General features: G+C 37.0%; 2 protein-coding genes across 2 annotated transcripts; one reads left to right on the top strand and one right to left on the bottom strand.

Annotated features, from left to right (window-relative positions):
- The first annotated feature begins 9 nt into the window (after nt 1-9).
- Nucleotides 10-12,156, top strand: tdrd6 (tudor domain containing 6). Its single transcript, XM_051874607.1, is given in 17 exon segments — nt 10-613; nt 2,050-2,901; nt 2,904-7,502; nt 7,641-7,765; nt 8,180-8,260; nt 8,335-8,365; nt 8,501-8,547; nt 8,637-8,691; nt 8,862-8,917; nt 9,008-9,062; nt 9,335-9,378; nt 10,647-10,704; nt 10,853-10,923; nt 11,017-11,068; nt 11,202-11,275; nt 11,372-11,420; nt 11,537-12,156. Coding segments are annotated over 16 exon segments (6,387 nt in total). The 5' UTR covers nt 10-613; nt 2,050-2,093; the 3' UTR covers nt 11,719-12,156.
- On the bottom strand, nt 11,783-17,260 carry pla2g7 (phospholipase A2, group VII (platelet-activating factor acetylhydrolase, plasma)). The gene is made up of 11 exons (XM_051874609.1): nt 16,972-17,260; nt 16,385-16,530; nt 16,152-16,302; nt 15,890-15,983; nt 15,726-15,794; nt 14,930-15,101; nt 14,475-14,588; nt 14,245-14,336; nt 13,607-13,777; nt 13,371-13,519; nt 11,783-13,011 (listed from the first exon to the last, which is right to left on the bottom strand). Exons 1-11 carry the CDS (start codon nt 17,042-17,044, stop codon nt 12,911-12,913), a joined length of 1,332 nt encoding a protein of 443 aa, XP_051730569.1. The 5' UTR covers nt 17,045-17,260; the 3' UTR covers nt 11,783-12,910.
- Between the last annotated feature and the right edge of the window lie 6,930 nt (nt 17,261-24,190).

The following is a 24,190-nucleotide window of genomic DNA, read 5'->3' on the forward strand; positions in this document are numbered from 1 at the left end:
TCTGGTTATCTTTCTCTGTATATTACTTTATTTGAAGATAATGCTAGTCATTGATTGTTTTGTCTCTCAATTGCAAAAAGAAGTAATAATTGCATATGCAATAACATTAAAGTTGCTTTATGAGATTTAGTAAAAAAAAAAAAAAAATTCTTAATACAGCCCCCTATTTTTCAAATGAAAATATTTTTATACAATATTGTAATGTATTTGAAGTAAACCAATCTATATCTTCTTAGTAATCCAGTATTATTCAATATATTGCGTTGGGTTATTCGGAATTAAACCTCATTAAATATGGTTGCCTCCGTTTTTAATGCACTTCCGTCTGACCATAAATGAGCCAATCAGCTGAACGCGCGAGAACGAGGCGCGAAAGCCATACTGGTATCTATGTATCTCTTAATTTCTCTGTTTGAACATCGTTTGTAGAAATAGTAAGCTTCCCCTGATTTTTGCATAACTTGATCTTAGTTGTTCGCTGTAACTAATTTAAGTATCACGGGGTGAAAATCCACTTTCCGGTTCGCGTGCGTTTAATCCGACTCGACAGTTGACAAGAAGACAAGATGTCGTCGGTCAACAGTGAAATAAAAGCGGAATCTACTCTAAAGTGGTGAGTGTTTCAGAGTGTTTTGTTGGTTATATCTATTAAATGTGTGCTAATCAAAACGACCGACATTTGTCGAGATTATTTTGTCGCGTTTTAGTCATTCGCACAACGCCGAGGAAAGTCACGACTGTGGATGGTTTATTATTGAGTTTATTTATTCTAATTGTTGAGAAATGATTTTTTAAAGTCATACATATGATTGTAAAAGTCGCTTTTCTTTTTGTTGTGCTAGTGGCGGACTTATCCAGTTAACTTGTTTGCCAGTTTTTTTTTTAATTTTTATCCACGCTGTCTTTTGCTAAAGTTACACCCTGTCAGACCTGACGATTTGACGCAACCGTTTCAATAGCGTTGTAAAATGCTGATTATCAATTTATTAATGATCCTATATGGAATGCCACTTCATTTTATTTTACTTGTTTATTCCTTGTGTTGGTAATCAGAGGCTGCACCTGTTACCTGTAATCTCACAGATCTCACCTGTGAGAAGTCAACTGAAAGACTCCAAAAGCACTAATTTCATCTTATGTTACTTTTAACGTTATACTGTTAATGTGAAATTGCTGTAGCTGGTGCCTTGATGTAAACTGAGGGGTTAAGGTTACGTGTTGACTCATATGTGAAGTTCTGTGGTCTAAAAAAATACAGTATGAAGTGTTCCTAGATAAAACGTCAGCTAAATGCTTCTTCCAACTTGTATTTTAATCGTGCTGTCCCCCACACAGCTGTATTTAACATAGCCTTGAGAATCAGTTATCAAAATCCTTTAAAGAAGATCTTGTAATGTTGAATGAATAGTGTGATAAGAAGCTGGCAAACCCTTTACTCAATTCAACCTAGTGAACTGCTTGGCCTATTCTGTGAACAGCATGAAAATAAACACCCAATTTGAATTACTGTGGTGCTGCCAAATACATGGGTAAATGTATTTTGTTTATTGAAATTGTTGAATGTGACTGCCCAAAGAAAGTAGTTTTATGAGACAGTAACATGCATAATCTTATATAAAATTGTAACATACTATATCTACTAAGCCATTGTAAAAAGTAATTCTTTTTATTAGTTAATTTAATAATTATTATATTAAATGCTTAAATATGTCCTCATATCAGTTAAATGTAATATGTTTTTATTAAGATTCAATAGTCACAGTGCAAGACTATTGGGCTGTAAAGTAACTTTAAAAGGTGCTCTTTAAAAATGGTGAAATGGCCATAAAATTTCCTTTATGCATTTTACTCAGATTTTAATCTAAAATCTTGTCATTTGTTTGGAAAATGTGTTCATTTAGTCCAACTATATACAAAAGTACAGAGTAATGTTAGACTATACCCCCCCAGGTTTTGCCTCTGATTGGAATTTTTTTCTTCTAAATATAAGCCTTGATTATGGACTAGTATTAATACATTTTACTTTTCTCCTCTCTTTTTTTTCTTCAGATACACCTAAACACAAGCGTGAGTGAGTCACGGAGGGAATCACAATGTGTTCTATACCGGGGCTCCCATCAACGGGTTCAAATGTACCTGTACTTATTACCAGAGTTAATCTGAACCCATCATGTGTTCTGGTAGAGTTTTGGGGAAATTTTGACCAAGACCGAAAGTTTGCTTATCAGCAGCTGAAAAAGGAGATTCAGTACCCCAGAGAGGGTTTCTGTGAATCAGATGGAAACCCCGGTGACTTGTGCCTCGTACGAGTGTATGAAACATGGTACAGAGCCCGTATAGTTTCAAGAGACACTGAAGATTACAGCGTGTTTTTAATTGATGAAGGCAGAACACTGCGTGCCACCATTAACACGCTTGCATGGGGAAAAAGTGACTTTTTCTATCTTCCCCCTGAAGTTGAATTCTGTGTTCTTGCCAATGTGTTACCACTGTCTCCTGAAAACAAATGGTCAGCAATGGCCTTAGAGTTCATGAAGACCTTCTGTGGTCGAAGAGTCAATGCTTCAGTTCAAGATGTTCTTGTGCCTCATCGAACATTCCTTCTTGACATTCCTTGTCTGTCCAGACAGATGTTTGAAATGGGCTTTGCAAAAAAATTGTACAGCGATCGTTTCAAGGAGTTTGTTGCAAGATCTTTGCAGGCCAACAATGGAACTGGAGAACCTCAGAGAATTTCTTCCATTAGGCACAAACCAGTTGAGATCATTGAGCAAATGGAGAAGCAGCAGGCCTACATGTACCCAGAGCTGCAAACTGATACTGTTGAGACTGTCATGGTCACAGAAGTAACAAGTCCATTTCGAATATTCTGCCAGCTTAAGGTTTTCTCTCAGGAGCTGAAAAGTTAACCGAACAGATAACTCAGCATTACGAGGGAAGAGTTGGAGGTAAATTTGCAAGAAATGAGAATTTGGGCAGCCCGTGTGCATCCAGAGGAAGTGACGGCAAGTGGTATCGTTCGGTGCTGCAGCAGGTCATGTCTGCCAACAATGTGGTTGAGGTTTTGCAGGTGGATTATGGGAAGAAACAGTTTGTACAAGTTGAGAATGTCAGGCCTCTTGCCTCTGAATTTTTCAGGATGCCCGTCGTAACGTATGTGTGCTCCCTTCATGGAATAGTCGACAGAGGTGTTGGTTGGACAGCTTCACAGATTGATTACCTGAAATCTCTCCTGCTCAACCGCACAGTGATTGCCAAGTTTCAGTATCAAAGCCTTTCTGAAGGTGTTCACTATGTCACACTTTATGGAGAGGAGAACACAAACATCAACAAATTGTTTGAACTGAAACAGAAATGTTCACTGGACTCTGATATGACCCTTGCAGATTTCGCTGTTCAGAAGAGCCCATCATCTCAAAAGAGCAAGATTTTGGAGACAACCGAGATCACACACATTGACAAAACCTACTCTGACCTTAAAGGGAACAAACCAGTCTTTTTCACAGAAAATCTCTCACCTAACACTTCACACATGGCTGTTGTGCAGCACGTTGACAGCCCTGGAAAATTTTGGATTCAAACTCAGTGTTACGCCGATGAATTCAATCAGCTAATGAATGACCTTGGAGATCTGTACATTGATCCATCAAACACTGAAGGATTGATAAGAAAGCCTGTTGTCGGTCTTCTCTGTGCAGCTAAAGCCCAAGATGATGTGTTCTATAGAGCGGCTGTCTATAAGGTCATTGACAAGAAAGCAGAAGTTTACTTCCTCGACTACGGCAACACAGAACTTGTTGATTGTTTCAATCTCAGACAGCTGCCTCTGAGATTCCAGCAGCTGCCAGCTGTGGCGGTAAAGTGCTCTCTCCATGGCATTAAATCCAAACTGAAACACTGGGATGAGAGGGCTACATTGTTCTTTTCGAAACTTGTCGAAGACAAAGTACTTGATTTGCACGTACAAGAGAAGCATCAAGACACTCACATGGTTCAGTTAGTGGACCCGAGTTTAGATGGAGAGAATGATGTGAGCAAGTTATTGTGCAATGCAAATTTTGCAGAAAGTGAAAAGAGCGTTGTGGATAATTCTGCTGTAAGATCTTGTGGTTTAAAAACCACACACCCTTCTGGCATGTTCTTGACAAGCGCTCGACCTGAGACACCTTCCAGTTCTTCTGCTGTGGCGGAAAGTGCATCTGTTTTCAAGGAATACTTGTTTCCGATTGGAAGTTCACTGGAGGTAACTGTATCCTACATTGACAGTCCAAATGACTTCTGGTGTCAAAAAGCCAGAAATGCTGCATGCTTAGAAGTGCTAATGCAAGATATTCAGCGTTTCTATGCTCACAGTGAATTTCAGCCACCTTTGGAAGCAGCTTGTGTTGCTCGTCATCCTGAAACTGGGATATGGTACAGAGCCTTGGTCATTCAAAAGCACCAAACGCCTCATGTTGATGTCTTGTTTGTTGACTATGGGCAGACAAAGAAGGTTGCCATTGAAGATCTTCGAAAGATTAGTCCAGCATTTTTGAAGATGAAAGGACAAGCCTTTCGATGTAGTTTATATAACCTGATCCACCCGGTTTCCCACTCAGCTTTAGACTGGAGCCCTGAAGCCACATTGCAGTTTCAAGAGTTTGTTGATACAGCAGCGTCCAAGAACGTGCCTTTGAAATGCACCATTTTTGCTGTAATGTATGATTCCCAGAAAGTTGTGTTCAATGTGGTGGACTTGGAGACCCCATTCCAAAGCATTTGCAATCTCCTTGTTCAGAGACGTCTAGCTGATCGTGCACCCTCTAAGAGAGCTCCTCTTCCACCCTTTCGCCTGGACACCTACTATTATTCCACACACGGAGTCAAGACTGGATGTGAAGAGGAAGTGAGTGTCACCTGTGTGAAAAGTGTCAATCAGTTCTTTTGCCATCTTGCCAGGAATTCAGATGAGATTGAGAACCTTGTAGACAAAGTCAACTCCCTATGCCGTCAGTTAGAGGTAACCAAGTGTCCTCAGACTTTTGGAACTGTTTGCTTTGCAAAATACACAGATGGACTTTGGTACAGAGGCCAGATAAAGTCTTCAAAACCGTCAATGGTTATCAATTTTGTGGATTACGGCGACACATTGGAAGTTGATAAATCGGACTTGCTGCCAGTTCCAATTGAAGCAGGAGAGATTATGTCCGTTCCAGTGCAGGCAATTGAATGTGGGCTGTCAGATATGCCCGAAAATGTGCCATGTGAAGTGGAAAATTGGTTTCAGAATTTTGCAGACAGTCATTGTTTCACTGCTTTGATCGTGGCAAAAGAACCTGGAGGAAAGCTCATGGTAGAACTTTATGAGGGAAAAACTCAAGTGAATGCACTGATCAGACAGAAGTTTCACAGTGAAATCCATAGAAATGAACCAAGCCCATTCAAAGGATGCGGTTCAAAGAACCGAAATGCACAAGCTCCGGCAGCACTTGCAAAGGAAAGTTTCAGTGGTCTAAAGAGAGATCCCACAGTTCAAGTTCCACAATCCCGGGAAAGTCATGCAGCACAACGAGGAAATGTTGAATCAAAACAGCCAGGAAGCAAGTGGGGATTCCATAAAGATGGTAGACCAGAACCAACAAGAGATTTGGGGACATTCAATAATTCCCAGAAGCAACTTGAACCACAAAGAAAGTCCAGTGATAGAGCTGTTGTTCGTCGCCCTTGTCCATCTGACAAAACTGATGGTGTTAAACCAAAGTCCCAGGCTCTTCTCAGAGAATCTGCGCTCCCAGTGAAATTAATAGAACCAGGTCTAGAAGCTGAGGTATTCATCTCTCATTGCAATAGCCCTTGTAGCTTCTTTGTTCAGTTAGCAGCAGATGAGGATGACATTTACTCACTTGTAGAGAAGTTGAATGCTGACCAGTCAAGGTGCGCAAACATTGATTCTAGTGACGTTCGTGATGGAGACTTGGTCTGTGCAATGTTTCCTGATGATAACTCTTGGTATCGTGCAGCAGTACGAAAAAACATTGATGGCAAAATCGACGTTGAATTTGTCGACTTTGGAAACACGGCTGTGATTTCTGCCTCAAAAATATGTCGTCTTGATCAATCATTTGCTTCGTTTCCTAGGTACAGCATCCACTGCTCTGTACATAAACTAAATGTTGACAGTGCAGACCAAGAACTTGCACCCAACTTCAAACAAGTAATTGATCAAAACATTGAAAAAGTCATGTGCACGTTCGTTAAAATGTCAGGGACCGTGTGGGAAGTGAAACTTGATGTTAATGGTGTAGTGTTGGGATCTACCAGCAGGCATGAAGTTACACCAGCAGCTGAGATTTCGACTACAGGTGTCAAGCATCAGACGTCTGATATCAAGGTCTGTACCCATTACAAGAACCCTGATGTATCAGCTGGTCAAATGATCACTGGATACACCTCATTTATCAAGGGCCCTCAGCTATTCTGGTGCCAATATGCAGCAATGGACAAACTTTCAAGAATTTCAGATGCTTTACAGAATGCTGGAAATGCATCAGAAGAAACTTTGAGTGAGGACTCTGTGCCAGTTGGAAGTGCTTGCATTGCACTCTTCACTGAAGACAATTTGTGGTATCGAGCTAAAGTAACATCTAGGGACCTTGACACACTCTCCATTACCTTTGTAGACTATGGAAATGAATCAAAAGTCAATATGGGTGACGTCAAAGCACTTCCACCCGAATTATCAGATGTGCCCCCTCAGGCATTTAACTGTCAGCTTGAAGGTTTTGATCTTTCCAAGGGTTTCTGGGATGAAAAGGCAGATGATGCTTTCTTTGATCTAGTTAATGACAAGCTTTTAAATATCACTGTTGAGAAAATGGGGAACTCTGAAACGCCACACTTCGTCAAGCTGAGTTACAACGGTGCTGTCATCAATGATGCCATGAGAAGCTATTGGAGAAGTCAAAGTCCTGAAACTCCATCAGTTGAACTCTTAAGTGGAGCAGAACAGTTGTCTGCCAATGACTCTGTGGCTGCTGAAGTTAATATTGACTCTGAAGTTACCCTTGATGTGGACACTGACCATGTTGACAACGAAGTGTGCACCTCAGTTCTCGAAATGCAACTTTCTGAACAAGACCAGCTTGATTTAATGACAAATACAGAAGCTGGAAATGAAGCACAGGGTGGCCCACTTGAGATGACTACTGAAAATGTTTCCTCACCTGATACTTTGAGTATAGTGCCTTCTGAAGCCCCAGACGACCTGGATACCACATGTATCACAGATGATCAACATGTTTCAGGTTCTGCAAGTTCATCCGACGCAACAAACCAGCATGCCTTTGCTGAAGAGACAGATGTTGACCCAACACCTTTTCCTGCAGTTTTGCCACAGCACTCTGAGGGAGCAACATCTAGTATTTCTGCAGAGAATATAGACAGCTTCTTGATGAATAACACTGATTCTCAATTATACATTGTTGAGGAACCAGATTCACCATCATATGAGATCATTCAGTCAGGTAAGTCTGCATGTGACACATTTTGTGGTGCAACTTTTAAAGATTCAGTGTTCACTTTATGCAAAAGGTCTCCCTTTTCTTTTTTTTTTCTTTTTTTTTCTTTTTCTTTTTTTTTTTTTTTTTTTTTAATTTTTAAAGACTTGGGATATTTGAGGCGATCGACAGAGAAGAAGCCTGTTGGATCAGAATGTGTGATCTGGTCTCATGTAAGAAGGAATTGGTGCACAGCACGAATTTTAAAAGTTTCTGAAGATGCTGCATTGGTGAGTATATCTTTCTCTTCAAATTCACAAATGTTTGTTTTAAAGGGTTAGTTCACCCGAAAATGCAAATAAAAGCCTAAATTAAATCTGTTCATTATATAAAGCGACCGAGTCTCTTCAGAAAATTTGGACTAAACAACGCGATTCATATGGATTAGTTTTTTTTTATTTATTTATTTATTTTTTTTTATGGAGGGACAAAAAGATCTTTATTTGCATTCCAAAGATGAGCAAAAGTCTTATAGGTTTGGAACGACATGAGTGAGTAATTAATAACAGAATTTTCATTTTTGGGTGGACTATCCCTTTAAGAGCTGCCCTTGTTGCTTTTCTGGTAAAGAAATCTGTCCTTTTTGTCTCCTCTAACTCCAAATTCATCTTCAGACCAGTTTTATTTTTGTCTGTATTTTTCAGGTTTTGCTTGTGGAACATGATTCTGAGGTGGTAGTAGATCCACTAAACATCTTTGAAATTCTGCCAGAGAAGCCATTGCAGGTGTGAAATGTTGGAATCTACTACTTTTGTGTTTGTTAGTAGAATTATTTACTCATCCAGTGTTTTAATTGCAGACTTCAAGCATTGAAGCTGCAGTTCCAAGTGGTATGTATTATATTTTATCTATCTTTTAAAGGGGAAAAAATAGAGGGCACAATACTTCTCATTGTCATCGTACTCTACCTCTTATTTCCCTCCATTCTTTCTGAACATTTTCCCCTGAAATTGTAACTTTTCAAGATCTAACCAAGGGAACATGTACCTCATTGAAGAACAGTGTTTCAGAGGTAAATGTGTTTAATTGTGATTAGTAGAATGTTTACGGCAGTTGGGAACAGAACATGTAGAAATCAATTAATATCTCTGTTTACATCAGGCGGAAGATGCGGAATTTGGAACTACAGTCACTTTACAGTCTGAAGAACCAAATGGTAATAGTTTATATACATATGAACAGAATTATTGCATCAAATACCACTACGTAAGAGAAGAAAAAGCTATATACTTGCATTACTATTTATACTATGGTGTAAATCATTTAATTCCAAATTTAGTGCAAAATTTAGCATTTAGTTCAAAATAGCATTTTTAATATGTCAAGGTGAAGAGGAAACTCTCATTGACCAGATCGATCCAGGTGATGAACTTTCAGACCAGGTACAGTGTGATGCTGTTTTACCAATCAAAAACAATTGACAGTAATCAGATAGCTTGCAGTGTCTCAAGTTTTCATGTAAATAAATGCAGCCTCAAGACAAGGGGTGTGAGTCCTGCTCTGTTGTTTTGGTGGAAGATTCTGAGGGTAAGTAAGCTTGCTTGATATACCCATTTATTAAAAAGTATTGGGACCTTTAGTTATTATGAAGTGCATTGTACACTTATTCTATAAATGTTGTATGGTTTGTATAATGTCTGTTTGCATAAAATAAATCTTATATTCATTTTGTAATAAAGTGTAGATTTAATAGATTTATTTATATGGTAAGAGAGAATGAAATATGTCCATGTGAAAAGTTTTGATTTTGATTTATCTGAGATCTGAATGCATTTCAAGACTGTTTCTTTTTTGTTTAGTTGAAGATACGTTGGGAGAAGGTGTGCTTGTTCAAGTACTGAGTGTAAGTACACACATTAAGATATAAGACTGTTGAGATGAGATAGACAGCTACTTAATAAAAAAAAAAATCTTATAAACCCACTCATTTTAAAGGGATAGTTCACCCAGAAATGAAAATCTGCTGTTAATTTACTCACCCTCAGGCCATCCATACGGAGCCCCGCACATAACATGCAAGAAAAAAAATTAAAACGTGCGCACGATTTACTATTTCGTTCCCTCGATTTATAAATCATGCGCATGATTTATAAATCGAGGGAATGAAATAGTAAATTGTGTGCACATTTTAGTAAATAGAGGGAACAAATTAATTGTGCACACACAATTTAGCCTTTTTTTTTTTTTTTTTTTTTCCCCTGCATGTCATGTCTGGGGCTCTGTACATCAAGATATAGGTGACTTTTTTTTTTTTTTTTTTTTCTTCTTCAGTAGAGCAGTAAAGAAGATTTTTAACTGAAACTGTGGTCCTTGGTGATTCATATAATGAAAATCAATGGTTACCGTCACTTTGGCAAAACAAAATTAATACCCGAGGCTTCTGACAATACATTGAGGTCTTATGAAGCAAAACAATTGGTCTGTGCAAGAAACTGAACATTATTTACAACATTATTACCTGTAATACACAGCTTTGACAAATGGTCCTGAGCGTGTTCGCGGCAGTTACTTCACTTCCTGTCGCATAATGACGTATGCACGGGAGCTCAAATTTTGCAAATCTGTGAAAAGTCAATCTTCCCGATTGAAATCACGCAAACTTTTTTCCCTTCATAAAGGTTGCTGCATCAAGGATAAGCACCATTTGATGAACAATACAACACATGCGTCCTCTGTTATAAACAAACACAGCATCAGCTTATGTGTGAGTCTGCTCCCGCACATACGTAATTATGCGACGGGAAGCTCGCAACTGTCGTCAACACGCTTAGGACCGTTTTCCGAGGCTGTGTATTACAGGTAATAATGTTGTAAATACTGTTCAGTTTCTTGCACAGACCAATCATTCCGCTTCATAAGACTATTATGTATCAGGAGCCACAGGTATTCATTTTCTTTTGCTTGTATTGGTTTTTTTGACTATTAAAGTGACCCTAGCTGTTGATTTGCATTATATGAATCACCAAGTACCATGGTTTTAGCTAAAAATCTTCTTTACTGTTTTACTGAAGAAAAAAAGTCACCTACATCTTGATGGCCTCAGGGTGAGTAAACTGACAGCAATTTTTCAATTTTGTGTGAACTGTCCCTTTAAATTTATTTGTACTCCAGTCTGAACAGGATGACTCCCTAGATGACTTGAATACTTCAGCTGGAGAGCAGGAGAGAGGTTACTCTTCATACTTTTTAATAAAGAATTTTTTTTGTGTCTGTGTGTGCATGTTTTATCTGCATAAAAGAGTAGTTGACTCTTCCATTTTTATTGTAATCTTTTTTTTTTTTTTTTTTTTTTTTTTTTTTTTTAAACGTCTGTTTAGAAGATGGTGCCAAGATGAGTTCCGGAGTGGATTTACTGATGGATTTCCTTGATGTTGCTCCCCATAATAAGGTGTTTTGTCTTTTCTCTTGTTTATCTTTTTAAAGACCTACTCCTCCCAGTGGCTGAAAGTATATTCCTCTCATCATGTTTTTGCATGTACAGGATGCATGCGAGACTGAGCTTGAAACGGATGCCTTACTGGAGGAGTTTAATAGTATGTCATGTTTGAATTCCATATTCAATTAAAAATAGTTTAATGTAAAGTGTTTCTATTTTAACAAATATAGAATGGATGTTTAGCATTCTAACAGAAACAATGGACTTTTTTTTTTTTTTTTTTTTTTAAGTAGGCGTTACTGAAGATCTTATTGTTCTGACCAGTGATGATGGAGCAGAGTCTGACACAGCATCTGATGGCACGGTATTATAAGTTTGTTAATTCTTGAACAAACAATTGAGTTAGTGTGGGTTTTTTTTTTTTTTTTATTAAATATTTCCTTCCTTTTGAATACTTCAGCTTCAGGGAGATGTGATGGTCATAGAAATCCATCCTGAAGCATCTTCATGTAAGTAATTTAAGTATGCATTTAGAGGGAAGTGTCATGAAGGGTCCTAATGTTTTTCTTTTAAGTAATAAGACCATTTCTGGTTGAACTGAACTGATGGCAGTTTTCTTTCACAGGCTTACAAGAAAAGTCAAATGCATCTGATTGTACCAACTTGGAGGATTCACAAGTCACTCATCTGACCTTGAAAGTTGAGGACACATCTGACGATGATGTCGTTTTTGTTGGTGTTTTGCAAGAATCCCAGGCAGAAGTATGTGAGCCGCAGAGTGAAAAAGAAAAACAGAAACTTGACTAATGTAAACTTTGTACCTTAAAAGAGTTGGTTTTGTATGTGCATGTTTTTGTTAATCACATTTAAATTTGTATTTTTTTTTTTTTTTTTACTTGATACCTTAAACAGTATATAGTAGCTACAGTAAGCACTGCTGCTTGTTCATAGAGTAGAGCTGTAGTTTTCACCTTCCATTACTGTTCACTGATTTCTCGTTGCAGATATGAAGGCTGTTTTTTTTTTTTTTTTTTTTTCCCCATTTATTACACAGCCTTTCATTGTGTTCCTTTATTGGATTTCTAAAACGGTTTCCAAATTGTACTTTGTCCAAGGATTTTGTTATTTGTTCAGATGCTCTTAAAAGTTTACATTTGTGGTGAAAAAGCAATTTGCTGCATTGTGGTAACTGGTTGAATTTTTCTTTAATAAATATGCACACTTTGTGTGCAGCACTTATATGAACATTTCTTAACAATGTTATTATTCAGACTTTTTTTATAAGTGAAAATAAAAACAAATACCAGAGGTAAAATATTCTGTTTAATAAACAAATACATAAGAAAAAAAAAACTTGTGCATTTTTGTGGCTGTACTGGAATCAAGAAAGATATTGAAATCCTACAGAATAGCTTTTAAAAAAGACTAGTAGTGTAAAAATTGATTTCAATGACATACAAATCAGGAAATCACAGGTTTGTTACAGATCAAGAGATGATCTTGTTAAAATTGTTTTCAATATAGGGCAACACAAATGGGAAATGAGGAATACATTTCACAGTATGGTATTTATGTTTATATATACCATATATAAATATTGGTTGTCTGCTAACTGCCTATTTGTAACATCGGTCACAGAATTCATTGAAAGCATTGCATTGATAAAAACCTCTGCTTTACATAACTGTAAAAATTAAGGCACATAACAGGATAGTGAAGTGCTGCAAAGTATGTAACTGGTACCTTCCATAAGTCATCCTGTAGAGTTTGTAGTTTTGCCCTGTTTGAAAAAATACTTAATGTAATTTACATAAGATCACTGTCCAATCCATAGTGCAAATTCAATCGTACTTGTACACAGCTGTCAATATTTAGTCTCCTTTATGAAATTTCAAAAATAGATTGGCCTTTCTTCATGTAACCTTCTGACTCTATTTGTTACATGTGCATTTGCAACATTACAAAATCACTGAACTGATACATATTTCATGTTATTCGATTAAATAGATGATTGTGGTATAACGATATTGGTTCCTTGAATCAAGTTGTCATCTTTTCCATCAATTAAAGGATCCCACTTATTGAAGTCTCTGTCCAGAGCTGGAAAATAAAGTTAAAAATTAAATATTGCAAACAAACAAGGTTACAGTATTACGTACAATACCTTTTAAAAGTATAGGGTCGGTTTTAAATGTTTTTTTTTTTTTTTAATGCTCAAAAAAAGCTGCATTAATTTGATCGAAATGCAGTACTATGAAATACTATTAAAATTTTTAAATTACTGTTTTCTATTTTCATAGTTTAAAATGTTATTCATTATTATGTGATATCTTTTTTAATGACAATTTAATGCATCCTTGTATGTTTTCTTTTTTTCCTTAAATCTTACTGACCCTCAAGGGAATAGAAAGAGCTGAAACACACTGAACCATTCATACTGAAAAATGTAAATAACTCACTTAAGTGGCGTTGAAGAAAAGCCAAAGTTGCTTTGTTGGAAAGATCCAAGGCTATATGTGGATCAATCTCTCCTTTGAGCTTCATGAGCCTTCCAATCCAGTTCCCGGTAAGAAATGTGAAATCTGGGAAGCTCTGATGGACTGTCCCCCTGCCAAAACATTGTAAAGCACAATTAAATGAAGCACATTTTTCCAACTGAATTACAAGTAAGCTTACAAGTAAACAAATTACTGACTTGATTGTTATCATTTTTCTGGGAATGATGGCAGAGTCCAGCTGCTTCATTTGCATGATATTCCCAATCCACTGGAATTTTTCAGAGTTAATAAAAAAGATTGGCTGCTTCACTCCTGGGAAGATCTCCTCATCCAGGGGAAACATCCAGGTGTCCAGTGCCACGCCACACCTAAGAAGCAACATTGATGCGAGGATGATTATTTTGTTTTTCAATCTCTCTTTACAATCTACATGGCATTAATAACGTTACTATAATTAGTTGTTTAGCAAGTAACTGTGTCTAATGAATGGAAGTAATTTGTTCCTAAAAAAAAAAAAAAAAAAAAAAAAAAAATCACCTCTGAATTTAATGCTAATAATGTTTTCATTAACTTCTTTTTTGCCTTAAATTATTCTCTCTATAAGGCTATTTAGAGTGAATCACAAGATTTCAAGTTGTGTGGGAGTATATGTGAAAACAGGAAACTTGCAGAAGTTTTCACCAGTGTGAAGGATAAAATAAAGGCCAACCGCATTGACTGAAAGCATCGTTTTTCTAACAGCCTGCTAAATATGCTAATTATCTACCCACAAGATCTTGTAACACATAGTCGTGTCGTGACAAGTATTGGACATGCTAGTCAGCACAAAACGTACTTGAATTTGACATCCTTGCACAAACATTCGATCACCGTCGCGCCTCCGAAAGAATGTCCCATAACCGCTATTCTACACAAGTCCATGGAATTCTAAAATGCAGAAAGACTAATTATCACCAGCTCTCCATCACTTATTTACTATACTATACTAAAAAAAGTATTGTGAATATGATCGTGCAGTTTATTTTTTCTTTGTTCTCAGGAGTTTTATCTTATTGTAATATTCACCTCCATTGTTGACAGATCAAAGTCGCACTGTAAGACGTTCTCCACAGACTTTCCTGAATTGATGTCAAAGAGAATATCCAAGGCTCTGATGCATTCATCCGCTCTTTGCTTTACCTGAAACATAAAGGACATTTGATTCATCTGTGTGATGGAACACAGACAGTTTCATCAATCGTGCACTAGCCAGGACCACAATGTATTTCAGTAATTATGGACAAACAAGCACAGTTGTCACTAATACTAAGTACATAAATGCATAATGATTACTGGTGGGTTTTCAATGCAAAACAACACAAAAATAACCAAACATCACTGCAATTTAAAAAAAAAAAAAAAAAAAAAAAAAAAAAAGCTGCTGCAAATTCAGTCATTTTGGGCTGCAAATATCAAACTAGGACTGACTAACATATGAAGACTATGTTTTAAATATCAGATGAGTACTGAGACTTTCTCACTTGCTTGTTTCTTAGAGGAAACTCATTCTCGCCTGTTTTCAGCGTCCTGTAGTACATCCAAACCTCCTCCAGATTATCAGACACAGGCTTGGCGATGTCACATGATGGATGCCTTTTTGTTCCTGGCTCAGTGTGTTCTCTGAAGTAAAATGTTGCTGAGCCAGATTCATCCCTGTAATTTAAAAGATTTTTTAGTGAAAGAAAAACAGCAGGCCAAAGACAACACATGGTAAAATGGCCCGTCACTAGCTGATTTTCAGTCTTCATTTAATAAAATATTAATTTCAAAGCCTTAAGTGATTTTGAGATTTTTACACAAGAGTGAGTGTTTTAAAGACGCAAAATAAAATTTCAAGTAAAATAATAAGGCTCAACACACATCAATCTAACTTACTGTTACAGTTTCCTAAAACTGCAATACTACACAGTATTGTGCCATTCTGATTTAATAATTAACACTACTTTACACTAGTTTGAATTCTGATCCCAGTTTAATAGCCAGAAAGGCAGTGTGTCACCGTCCCTGCTGTTAGTCCTGTGTTGTGTGTCAGTCCACCGGTAAACACTGTTAAGAATGTGATGACCTAGTTTATACTATTGTTTGCACACTCCTCACACACTTTGACTATTAAAACATACAAAAACTTTCAGTAACACAGGTCAAGGAGAGTTTCCGAATTTTAATTATGATCATGTCAGTTTGTGGTTAGCGGATATCTCTTATCTCATCATACTGGTCCGTTGGAAAGCAAAAAAGCTTTTACAACTAATAATAACTGCAACTGAAAGCAAGCACCTGTGCTCCACGGCAGCAACAATGAAGCCCTGCGACGCCAGTTCAACACATATGGCTGAATACAATGACCTGAACATACAACACACAAAAACACAGTGGCAATGTAAAATACTGCATCAAGGCTTGAGATCATGTTTGAACCTAAATCTTCAAACCAACCACACCTGAAAGCTCCCAGTCCATGAGAGAAGATAATTACAGGATATTTCCCGTCCGGTTTAAATGATGCATTCCAGGCGGCTGGGATTTTACAAGACCCTAATGTGAACAAACATACATAAATGGCCATAGCATGACAAAAGTGCCAACCAATGTTTTAACCACACCACAAAGTGTCAGGAAGTGGCATGGTGAGCTGCCTGTGACACAACAAAAATGACATTTCAAAAGGCTCAGTACTGAATAACCTATACAAAAAATGTTTACCAAAGAGGTAGTTGAAAATTCTTTCACTCAGTGCTCTGTTCATCTTCATAAAGTCTGCGAGGCCGTTGAAATACTCTCTGCACGGGACCCAGTCTGGCTGCTGAGGATTCGCGGATGCTTGGCAGGGATAGTACAGTCTCAAGAACGTACCCTTGAAGAAATATATATTTTTTAAATGTGATAATGACACACATACAATTATTCATGTACACACAATTCAAGTGCACACTTACATGTATTGTGTGGCCCACCATCAGGTCTGAGCATCCCACTTGGTGGGGTCCTTTTCCTGGTGGGATAGTCATAGTATTGTTGTGCCCACTTGAATTACCCATTGCGAAAACACCCAACCAGTTCCACTTTGGCATAAATTTTAAACCTGAAAAACAAGAACCACACTATCACAAGTTTTCATGTCACGGCATGAAATGTCATGACATTTTCAAAACAAGCCTGCTGACTCGCTTAGTCGACACTATTCTTGGTCCTTTTCTTCTAAATAACCACGTTTTGGTTTATTAGTCATCTGGATACTGTCTCTTAGAGAAGTACTCTTAGCTCATGTGAGTTCATTGTGCTTGTCAGTGTAATAGCTACTTCCCACACTGTTGCGGTTTACATAACTAAAATGAAAAGCTGTTAAAGCGTTGGTCTTACACAGAAAAATATGCAAAAATTTTATGAAAGTCAGTGACGTATTAGGAAGTATCTGTCAAAACAGCGAAACCAGTGACACAACAAGCTTGTTTACAGTTAGCATACTAGCCATTGCTATTTCTAAGTGCCGAACCACATATAAATCTCATTTGTAATGACTTACCCGATGTTGATTTTGACCACTCATATACCTTCTTGACTAGAGTCAGCTGAACTAGTCTGCCGACAGCACACATCGACGTTAGAAGGACTACATTGAGCGTCAGCTGAAGTGCCCTCTGAGCAGGCGGAGCCTCATCCTGACCGCGACTCAACACATGTGTGAAATGAGTCACAGATCATGCTGATTTTGAATCAATTTGTGAGTGTTTTTGAACAAATCTGTCAAGTGAATGATTCGTCGAAAGAACGATTCACACTCAAAATTAAATGCCTGCTTTCCTGCCTTCGAAGACGGACTATAGCGTAAGCCAATAGCATTCGAGTGTGGGTAGTGACGCAGCATTTCATTGGTTGGACTTATTAAACGAACACGCCCCCTTCACTGAACAAATCTGTTCAGTTCAGATTTTAAGAATCTTTTTTTTTTTCAGAACCTGAACAAGATTCGGACCGGCGAAACAGCTGGTTTGTGAAAAAAAAAACGCAATAAACTGGGGATTCTAGTCAATGAACAAATGAGTTACTATTTCGTGATTGAGGAGCTTCTGGCACTGGCAGAGTCAGACTGAACAAAAGCAGGCATGTTCGTTCAGTTCATCATGAGAGTCAGTTTCATTTTAATAAAAGACGTTGTTTTAAATGCGGGCAAGTGAACGAATCTGACGAACTTGGCAGTCTTAAAGGGATAGTTCACCCAAAAATGAAAATTTTGTTATCACTTGCTCACCCTCAAGTTTTCACTGTTGAGAAAACCAGCATATGCTGGTTAGGTATGTCTTGAAGCAAGGCAGCTGGTTTGAGGTGGTTTATGCTGGTCCTTAGCTGGTCATGAGCTGGTTTAAGCTGGTCAAGCGCTGGTCCTAAACTGGCCCTAAGCAACTAGCTCCAGCTCAGGACCATCTTAAACCAGCATAAACCAGCTGCCATGCTTCAAAACATACCTAACCAGCATATGCTGGTTTTTTCAACAGGGGTACCAAACCTGTATGAATTTCTTTCTTCTGCTGAACACAAAAGAAGATATTTTGAAGAATATGGGTAACCAAACAGTTGATGGGCCCTATTGTCTTCCATAGTATTAATTTATTTTTCCATTCCATGGAAGTCAACAGGGCCCACACTCTGCATCAACTGTTTGGTTACCCACATTCTTCAAAATATTTTCTTTTGTGTTCAGCAGGAGAAAGAAATTCATACAGGTTTGGTACAACTTGAGGATGAGTAAATGATGATATCATTTTCATTTTTGGGTGAACTCCCTTTAACTGAATCTCTTAATTTGCTGTGTTGAATCCAAAATCATTAGGCTTGTTTGAGATGCATCAGCGCTGCGCAGACCGATCGGCATCAAAGTGCCGCGAGAGCAATTGGAGAGCATATGACTCTTTATGCTTTTGAATAATTCTCATGGTACTTTGATGTCATACACCAATCATTTTGCACAGGTCTGATGCATCTCAAACAAGCCTTTTCATACTGTATGAATGTATGAAACTACTTAGTTTATACATCATGTGTTGCTAAATGAATTTAAATACTCCTATTTTGCATTTAACAGTGTTAACAATGTCTTGCCAACATTTTACCACACATTGATTTGACTATCTTAAGATAGCAACTTTGTGCCAGCTCTGCGTGAAATGCGTGGTATGATGATCTGGGCCACATGTGGCGTGGAATGATGGCACTTGGGCGGACCGCTTCTGTTTGCCAGATCTGAACCACAAGCAGGCCATAGCAATGGCACATGACAGCCAAGAGCAAAGAAATAAACCAGAACTGGGCCTTATCTGAGCCACAAAATCTTTATATATTATTTATAGAATCATCTTAGCATTAACAAGCCTTTTAACAAGCAGAGTCACTGAAGGAAAGAAGAGACAAACAGAAACACAAGAGCTACAACTGACTTTAGCCACAGACAGATGAAATCAACTGAAGATAAAAGACATTAAATCTCTATAGGTCTCAGCAGAGGATGATTAAACAGCACCACAAACATTACAGCTTCATGTATTACTAACCAGGGCAGCGTTTCCCAAAAGCATCGTAAGCCTAAGTTGATTGTATCTCCATTGGTGGCAATGGAGCTACGATCAACTTAAGCTTACAATGCTTTTGGGAAACGCTATCCAGATTGATTTTATTTCTGTCACTCATCTAAGTTCTTATTGAGAATTAACTGAAGTTTAACACTGTTTGTTTCATTTGAAGTCACCATAGTGGTGATTGGTGTTTCCATTAGTTGGGCTCTTAACTCTTATAATATGCTTGTTTTCTCTGGCTGTAAAGTAGCAAAGAAAGATGAAATGAGATCAGATGAATATTTTTAACTGTTGATGGTTTTATAATCATTGTGAATCACTGATGTCATTTAAACATAATAAATGTGTTGTACCATTAATACAGTTGAATTAAAAAACCCTATTTTACTACAACATGAGATCACACTGTATTGCAGAAATCAGTTAGAAGATTGAAGGTGCCCAAAAAAAAAAACAACACTAACAAACAGATATGAGCAATCAGTGTACAAATCTCAACAATGGTGACAACAAAATATTCAGACAATCAGATCAACTCTGGACATCACAAAAAGCTACTAAAAGACAGAACAAAAACCACAGCAAACATAAAAGCAAATAGTTAGAATTAAAGAAAATAATAGGACAATTCAGCTGCTTAATTTATTCATGCTGTGAAGCATGCTGGGAGTTTTGTCCTATTGTTCCCAGCATGCATTGCGGCATGACACTTTTGATTGTCACCTTTGTTGAGATTCATGCGCTGATTCTTGATGTCTTTGTGTGTCATCTTGAAACATTTTTCGTTTGTTTTTTTTTTTTTCTTTCTAATCAGTTTTACTATAAGATTTCAGTGACGGTCGGTTTTGTTCTTTTGCAAGATTTCAATGATGGTCTGTTTTGTTCCTTCACAAGATTTCAATGATGCTCATTTTTTGTTTTTTTTTGTTTACAAGATTTCAGTGTTGGTCGGTTTTGTTCAATTGTGAGATCTCAATGACACTCGGTTTTGTTCAGTTGTGAGATCTCATTGACGGTCGGATTTGTTCCATTAATAGATCTCAATGATGGTCAGTTTTATTCCGTTATGAGAATTCAATGACAGTCAAGTTTGAAACTATTCAAACTGTTGGTTTTGTTTTGTGATGAGATTTCAGTGACAGTCAGTTTTCAGTGTCTGTTTTGTTCGGTTATGAGATTTCACTAACGGTTGGTTTTGCTGGGTTATGAGATTTCAAAGACAGTCAGTTTTGTTTCATTACGAGATCTCAATGACAGTCAGTTTTGTTCCTTTATGAGATTTCAATGACTGTCGGTTCTGTTCCTTTACTGGATTTTAATGACATTTGGTTTTGTTTCGTTATGAGATTTCAGTGATGGTTTTGCTTGGTTACGAGATCTTAAAGATCTTAATTTTCAGTATCAGTCGGTTTTGTTCTTTTACGAGATTTCAAAGACAGTCAGTTTTGTTCTGTTACAAGACTTGAATGATGGTTGGGTTTATTCAATAATGAGATTTCAATGACAGTCAGTTTTGCTGGGTTATGGGATTTCAGTAACGGTCGGCTTTGCTGGGTTGTGAGATCTCAATGACGGTTGGTTTTGTTCCATTAAGAGATTTCAATGATGGGTTTTTTTTGTGTTATGAGATTTCAATGACAGTCAGTTTTCTGTGTCTGTTTTGTTCGGTTATGAGATTTCAATGACAGTCGGTTTTCATTGTCAGTCAGTTTCGTTCAGTTACGAGATCTCAATACGGTATCTTACGTTCTTTTACGAGATTGTAATGACAGTTGGTTTTGTTCTATTACGATGATGGTCGATTTTATTCTGTTACAAGATTTCAATGATGGTTGGGTTTATTCGGTTATGAGATTTCAATAACAGTCGGTTTTGCTGGGTTATGAGATTTCAATAACAGTCGGTTTTGCTGGATTATGAGATTTCAATAACGGTCGGTTTTGCTGGGTTATGAGATTTCAATAACGGACGGTTTTGCTGGGTTATGAGATTTCAAAGGCAGTCGGTTTTGTTTTGTTAAGAGATTTTAACGACATTTGGTTTTGTTCCGTTATGAGATTTCAGTGATGGTCGGTTTTGTTTGGTTACAAGTTCTTAATTTTCAGTGTCAGTCGGTTTTGTTATGTTATGAGATTTCAAAGACGGTTGGTTTTGTTCTGTTACAAGACTTGAATGATGGTTGGGTTTATTCGGTAATGAGATTTCAATGACGGTTGGTTTTGCTGGGTTATGGGATTTCAGTAACGGTCGGCTTTGCTGGGTTGTGAGATCTCAATGACGGTTGGTTTTGTTCCTTTAAAAGATTTCAATGATGGGTTTTTTTTCCATTATGAGATTTCAATGACAGTCAAGTTTGAAACTATTCAAACTGTTGCTTTTGTTTTGTGATGAGATTTCAATGATGGTCGGTTTTCATTGTCAGTCAGTTTCGTTCAGTTACGAGATCTCAATACGGTATGTTACTTTCTTTTACGAGATTGTAATGACAGTTGGTTTTGTTCTATTACGATGATGGTCAGTTTTATTCTGTTACAAGATTTCAATGATGGTTGGGTTTATTCGGTTATGAGATTTCAATGACAGTCGGTTTTGCTGGGTTATGAGATTTCAATAACGGTCAGTTTTGCTGGGTTATGAGATTTCAGTAACGGTCGATTTTGCTGGGTTATGAGATTTCAATAACGGTCGGTTTTGCTGGGTTATGAGATTTCAATGCCAATCGGTTTTGTTCCATTCTAAGATTTCAATGACAGTCGATTTTGCTCATTTACAAGATTTCAGTAACAGCCGTTTCTCTCCATTATGGGATTTTAATGCCATTTGGTTTTGTTCCTTAATGAGATTTTAATCACAGTTGGTTTTGTTCCGTTATACGAAATTTCTTATCAGTTATGTTCGGTTACGAGATCTTGATGGTCAATTTTGTTCAATTGCAAGATCTAAATGCACTCTTAGAAAGGATGTGTTAAAACTGAATCAAAATGTGTTAAATTCTTACACATAAATGTGTGAGTTTAGGGACAACGCTTGTTGTGTTAATTCTGACACATTCATTGAGTCAATGATTTTAATACAGTGAATGTGTCAGGAAGGTTAACCAGAGGTGTAGTCCAGACCAGGCCCTCCAAGACCGAGACCAAGAGCATTCAAGAGGGAAGTTAATGAGATAATTAAGTCATTAATCAAGCACTAGTGATGAACACCTGCTGTTAACAGGCAGAATGATTGAAGGAAAGAGGAAAACAACAACAAATAAAACATCTGTGCTACTTCTGAACATGAAGATCAAATTTGCAATGATCTCTTTGTCAAGTCCATTCAAAAAAAAAAAAAAAAAAAAGTCTTACACATCAGTGCTTGTGTTTTGGGATAACACTTGTGTTAATTTTGACATATTCACTGTGTCAAACACAGACATTCAGAATGTCTCAAAAAGCATTTGTTAAAAAATGACTCAAATTGGCTAAATTCTTACACATCAGTGTGTGAGTTTAGGGACAACACGTGTTGTGTTAATTTTGACACATTCATTGTGTAATGATTTTAACACAGTAAATGTGTCAGGAAGGTGATCTGATGTTAACAAGCAGAATCACCAAAGAAAATCACAAAATTGAAGTTACCATCATGGAGATCAGGGTTTGCTTTAGTTGGGCTTTTGACCCTTGACTTTTTACTATTAGATTTTGTTTGGGCTGTTATAATTTTAATAATAACAGCCAGCCAGCCAGACAAACAAACAAAAAGAAAAGATGATCGGGTGGTGTTGGTTATGTTTTCACATGATCATTATTTGACTTAAATCACTGAACTCATTTAGAGCCTAGTCTCTGAGTCAGATTTACATTATTGATTACAGCAGCTCTATATAATCCAAAGGATTTCTTAAAAGTTGTTCTGATTTAAAAAAAAAACAACTTTCTTTTAGGCACACACAGACATCAAGAATCAGCCTGTGAATCTCAACAGTGGTGAGAATAATAAAGCATGTTGCAGTGCATTCTGGGTGCCACCAATCAAAATTCATCCATGGCTCCCATCATCATGAATAAATTATGATCTGAATTGTCTTAGTAATTTCCTTTATTCTCACTATTTTATTTTGTTCTGTTTATGTGACTTTTTAGTAGCTTGTTTTCTAATGTTCAGAGTTGGTCTGTTTATCAGAACAAGTTGCTTGTTACCGTTGTTGAGATTCACAGTCTGATTCTTGATGACTGTGTGTGCCTAAAAGAAAGCTGTTGTTGTTTTTTTTGGATTATATTGAAAAATCTGATCTTCTACAGTAGAGTTACTGTGCTGCTATCATCAATAATGTAAATCTGACTCAGATATTGGGCTTTAAATGAGTTCAGTGATTCAAATCAAATAATGATTATGTGAAAACATAACCAACACCACCTAATCATCTTTTGTTTTTGCTTGTCTGGCTGTTATAATTCAGTTACAGCAAACAAAATCTAATAGTTAAAAGGTCAAAAGCCCAACTAAAGCAAACCCTGATCTCCATGATGGTGACTTAAAAATTTTATGATTTTAACAACAGGTGTTCATCATTAATGTTCAATAGTCACATGATTAATGAATTATCTTGATTGAATGGTCTGGTTTTGGTCTTGGAAGGTCTGGTCTCGACCACACCTCTGGTCTTGAATGGTCTTGGTTTTGGAGGTCTGGTCTTCACCTCTGAAATGAACAGAAAGATGTGTAAATGTGTAATATTAACACATTACAGCTGTTCTTGGCTGCACAGATTGTGTTGATGCTGTGAACAAATACACAGGTTGTGTTCATTTTAAAACTACACATAATATGTGTAAAACAACTGAATTCTTCCAACACATTTTTATGCAATATTGACACAAAATGTGTAAACTAGAGTGTTACACATGATATGTGTCATTTTTCTACACATTTCTACTTAGAGTGTACCATGTTAACAAACTCACTTAACCCCTGTTTCAGAAAGGATGTTTTCACTTAACCTTCTTTCTGAAACGGGCTCCTGGTGATTATTATTATTATTTATCTATTTATTTTAATTTAATTTAATTAATTTTTTTCGGTTTTTTTTTTTTTTTTTTTTTTTTTTTTTTTTTTTTTGTAAAAGGTGTTTTCATGCATGTTTGGCCTGAGTTTTTGTTGCATTTACACTGTTCTGACCAGCAGGGGTCA

This window comes from Ctenopharyngodon idella, chromosome 20 (genome assembly GCF_019924925.1).
Source record: "Ctenopharyngodon idella isolate HZGC_01 chromosome 20, HZGC01, whole genome shotgun sequence".
NCBI lineage: Eukaryota > Metazoa > Chordata > Actinopteri > Cypriniformes > Xenocyprididae > Ctenopharyngodon > Ctenopharyngodon idella.

What these genes read in the sequence shown, in the direction of transcription:
- pla2g7 (XM_051874609.1), bottom strand. Translation starts at nt 17,044, where the DNA reads ATGTGTGCTGTCGGCAGACTAGTTCAGCTGACTCTAGTCAAGAAGGTA. An exon ending in GTTGCTGCCGTGGAGCACAG is followed by an intron (nt 15,102 to 15,725) that starts GTGCTTGCTTTC and finishes TTTAAATTACAG; the next exon opens with GGATGAATCTGGCTCAGCAA. An exon ending in TTTTCTTCAACGCCACTTAA is followed by an intron (nt 13,012 to 13,370) that starts GTGAGTTATTTA and finishes TTTATTTTCCAG; the next exon opens with CTCTGGACAGAGACTTCAAT.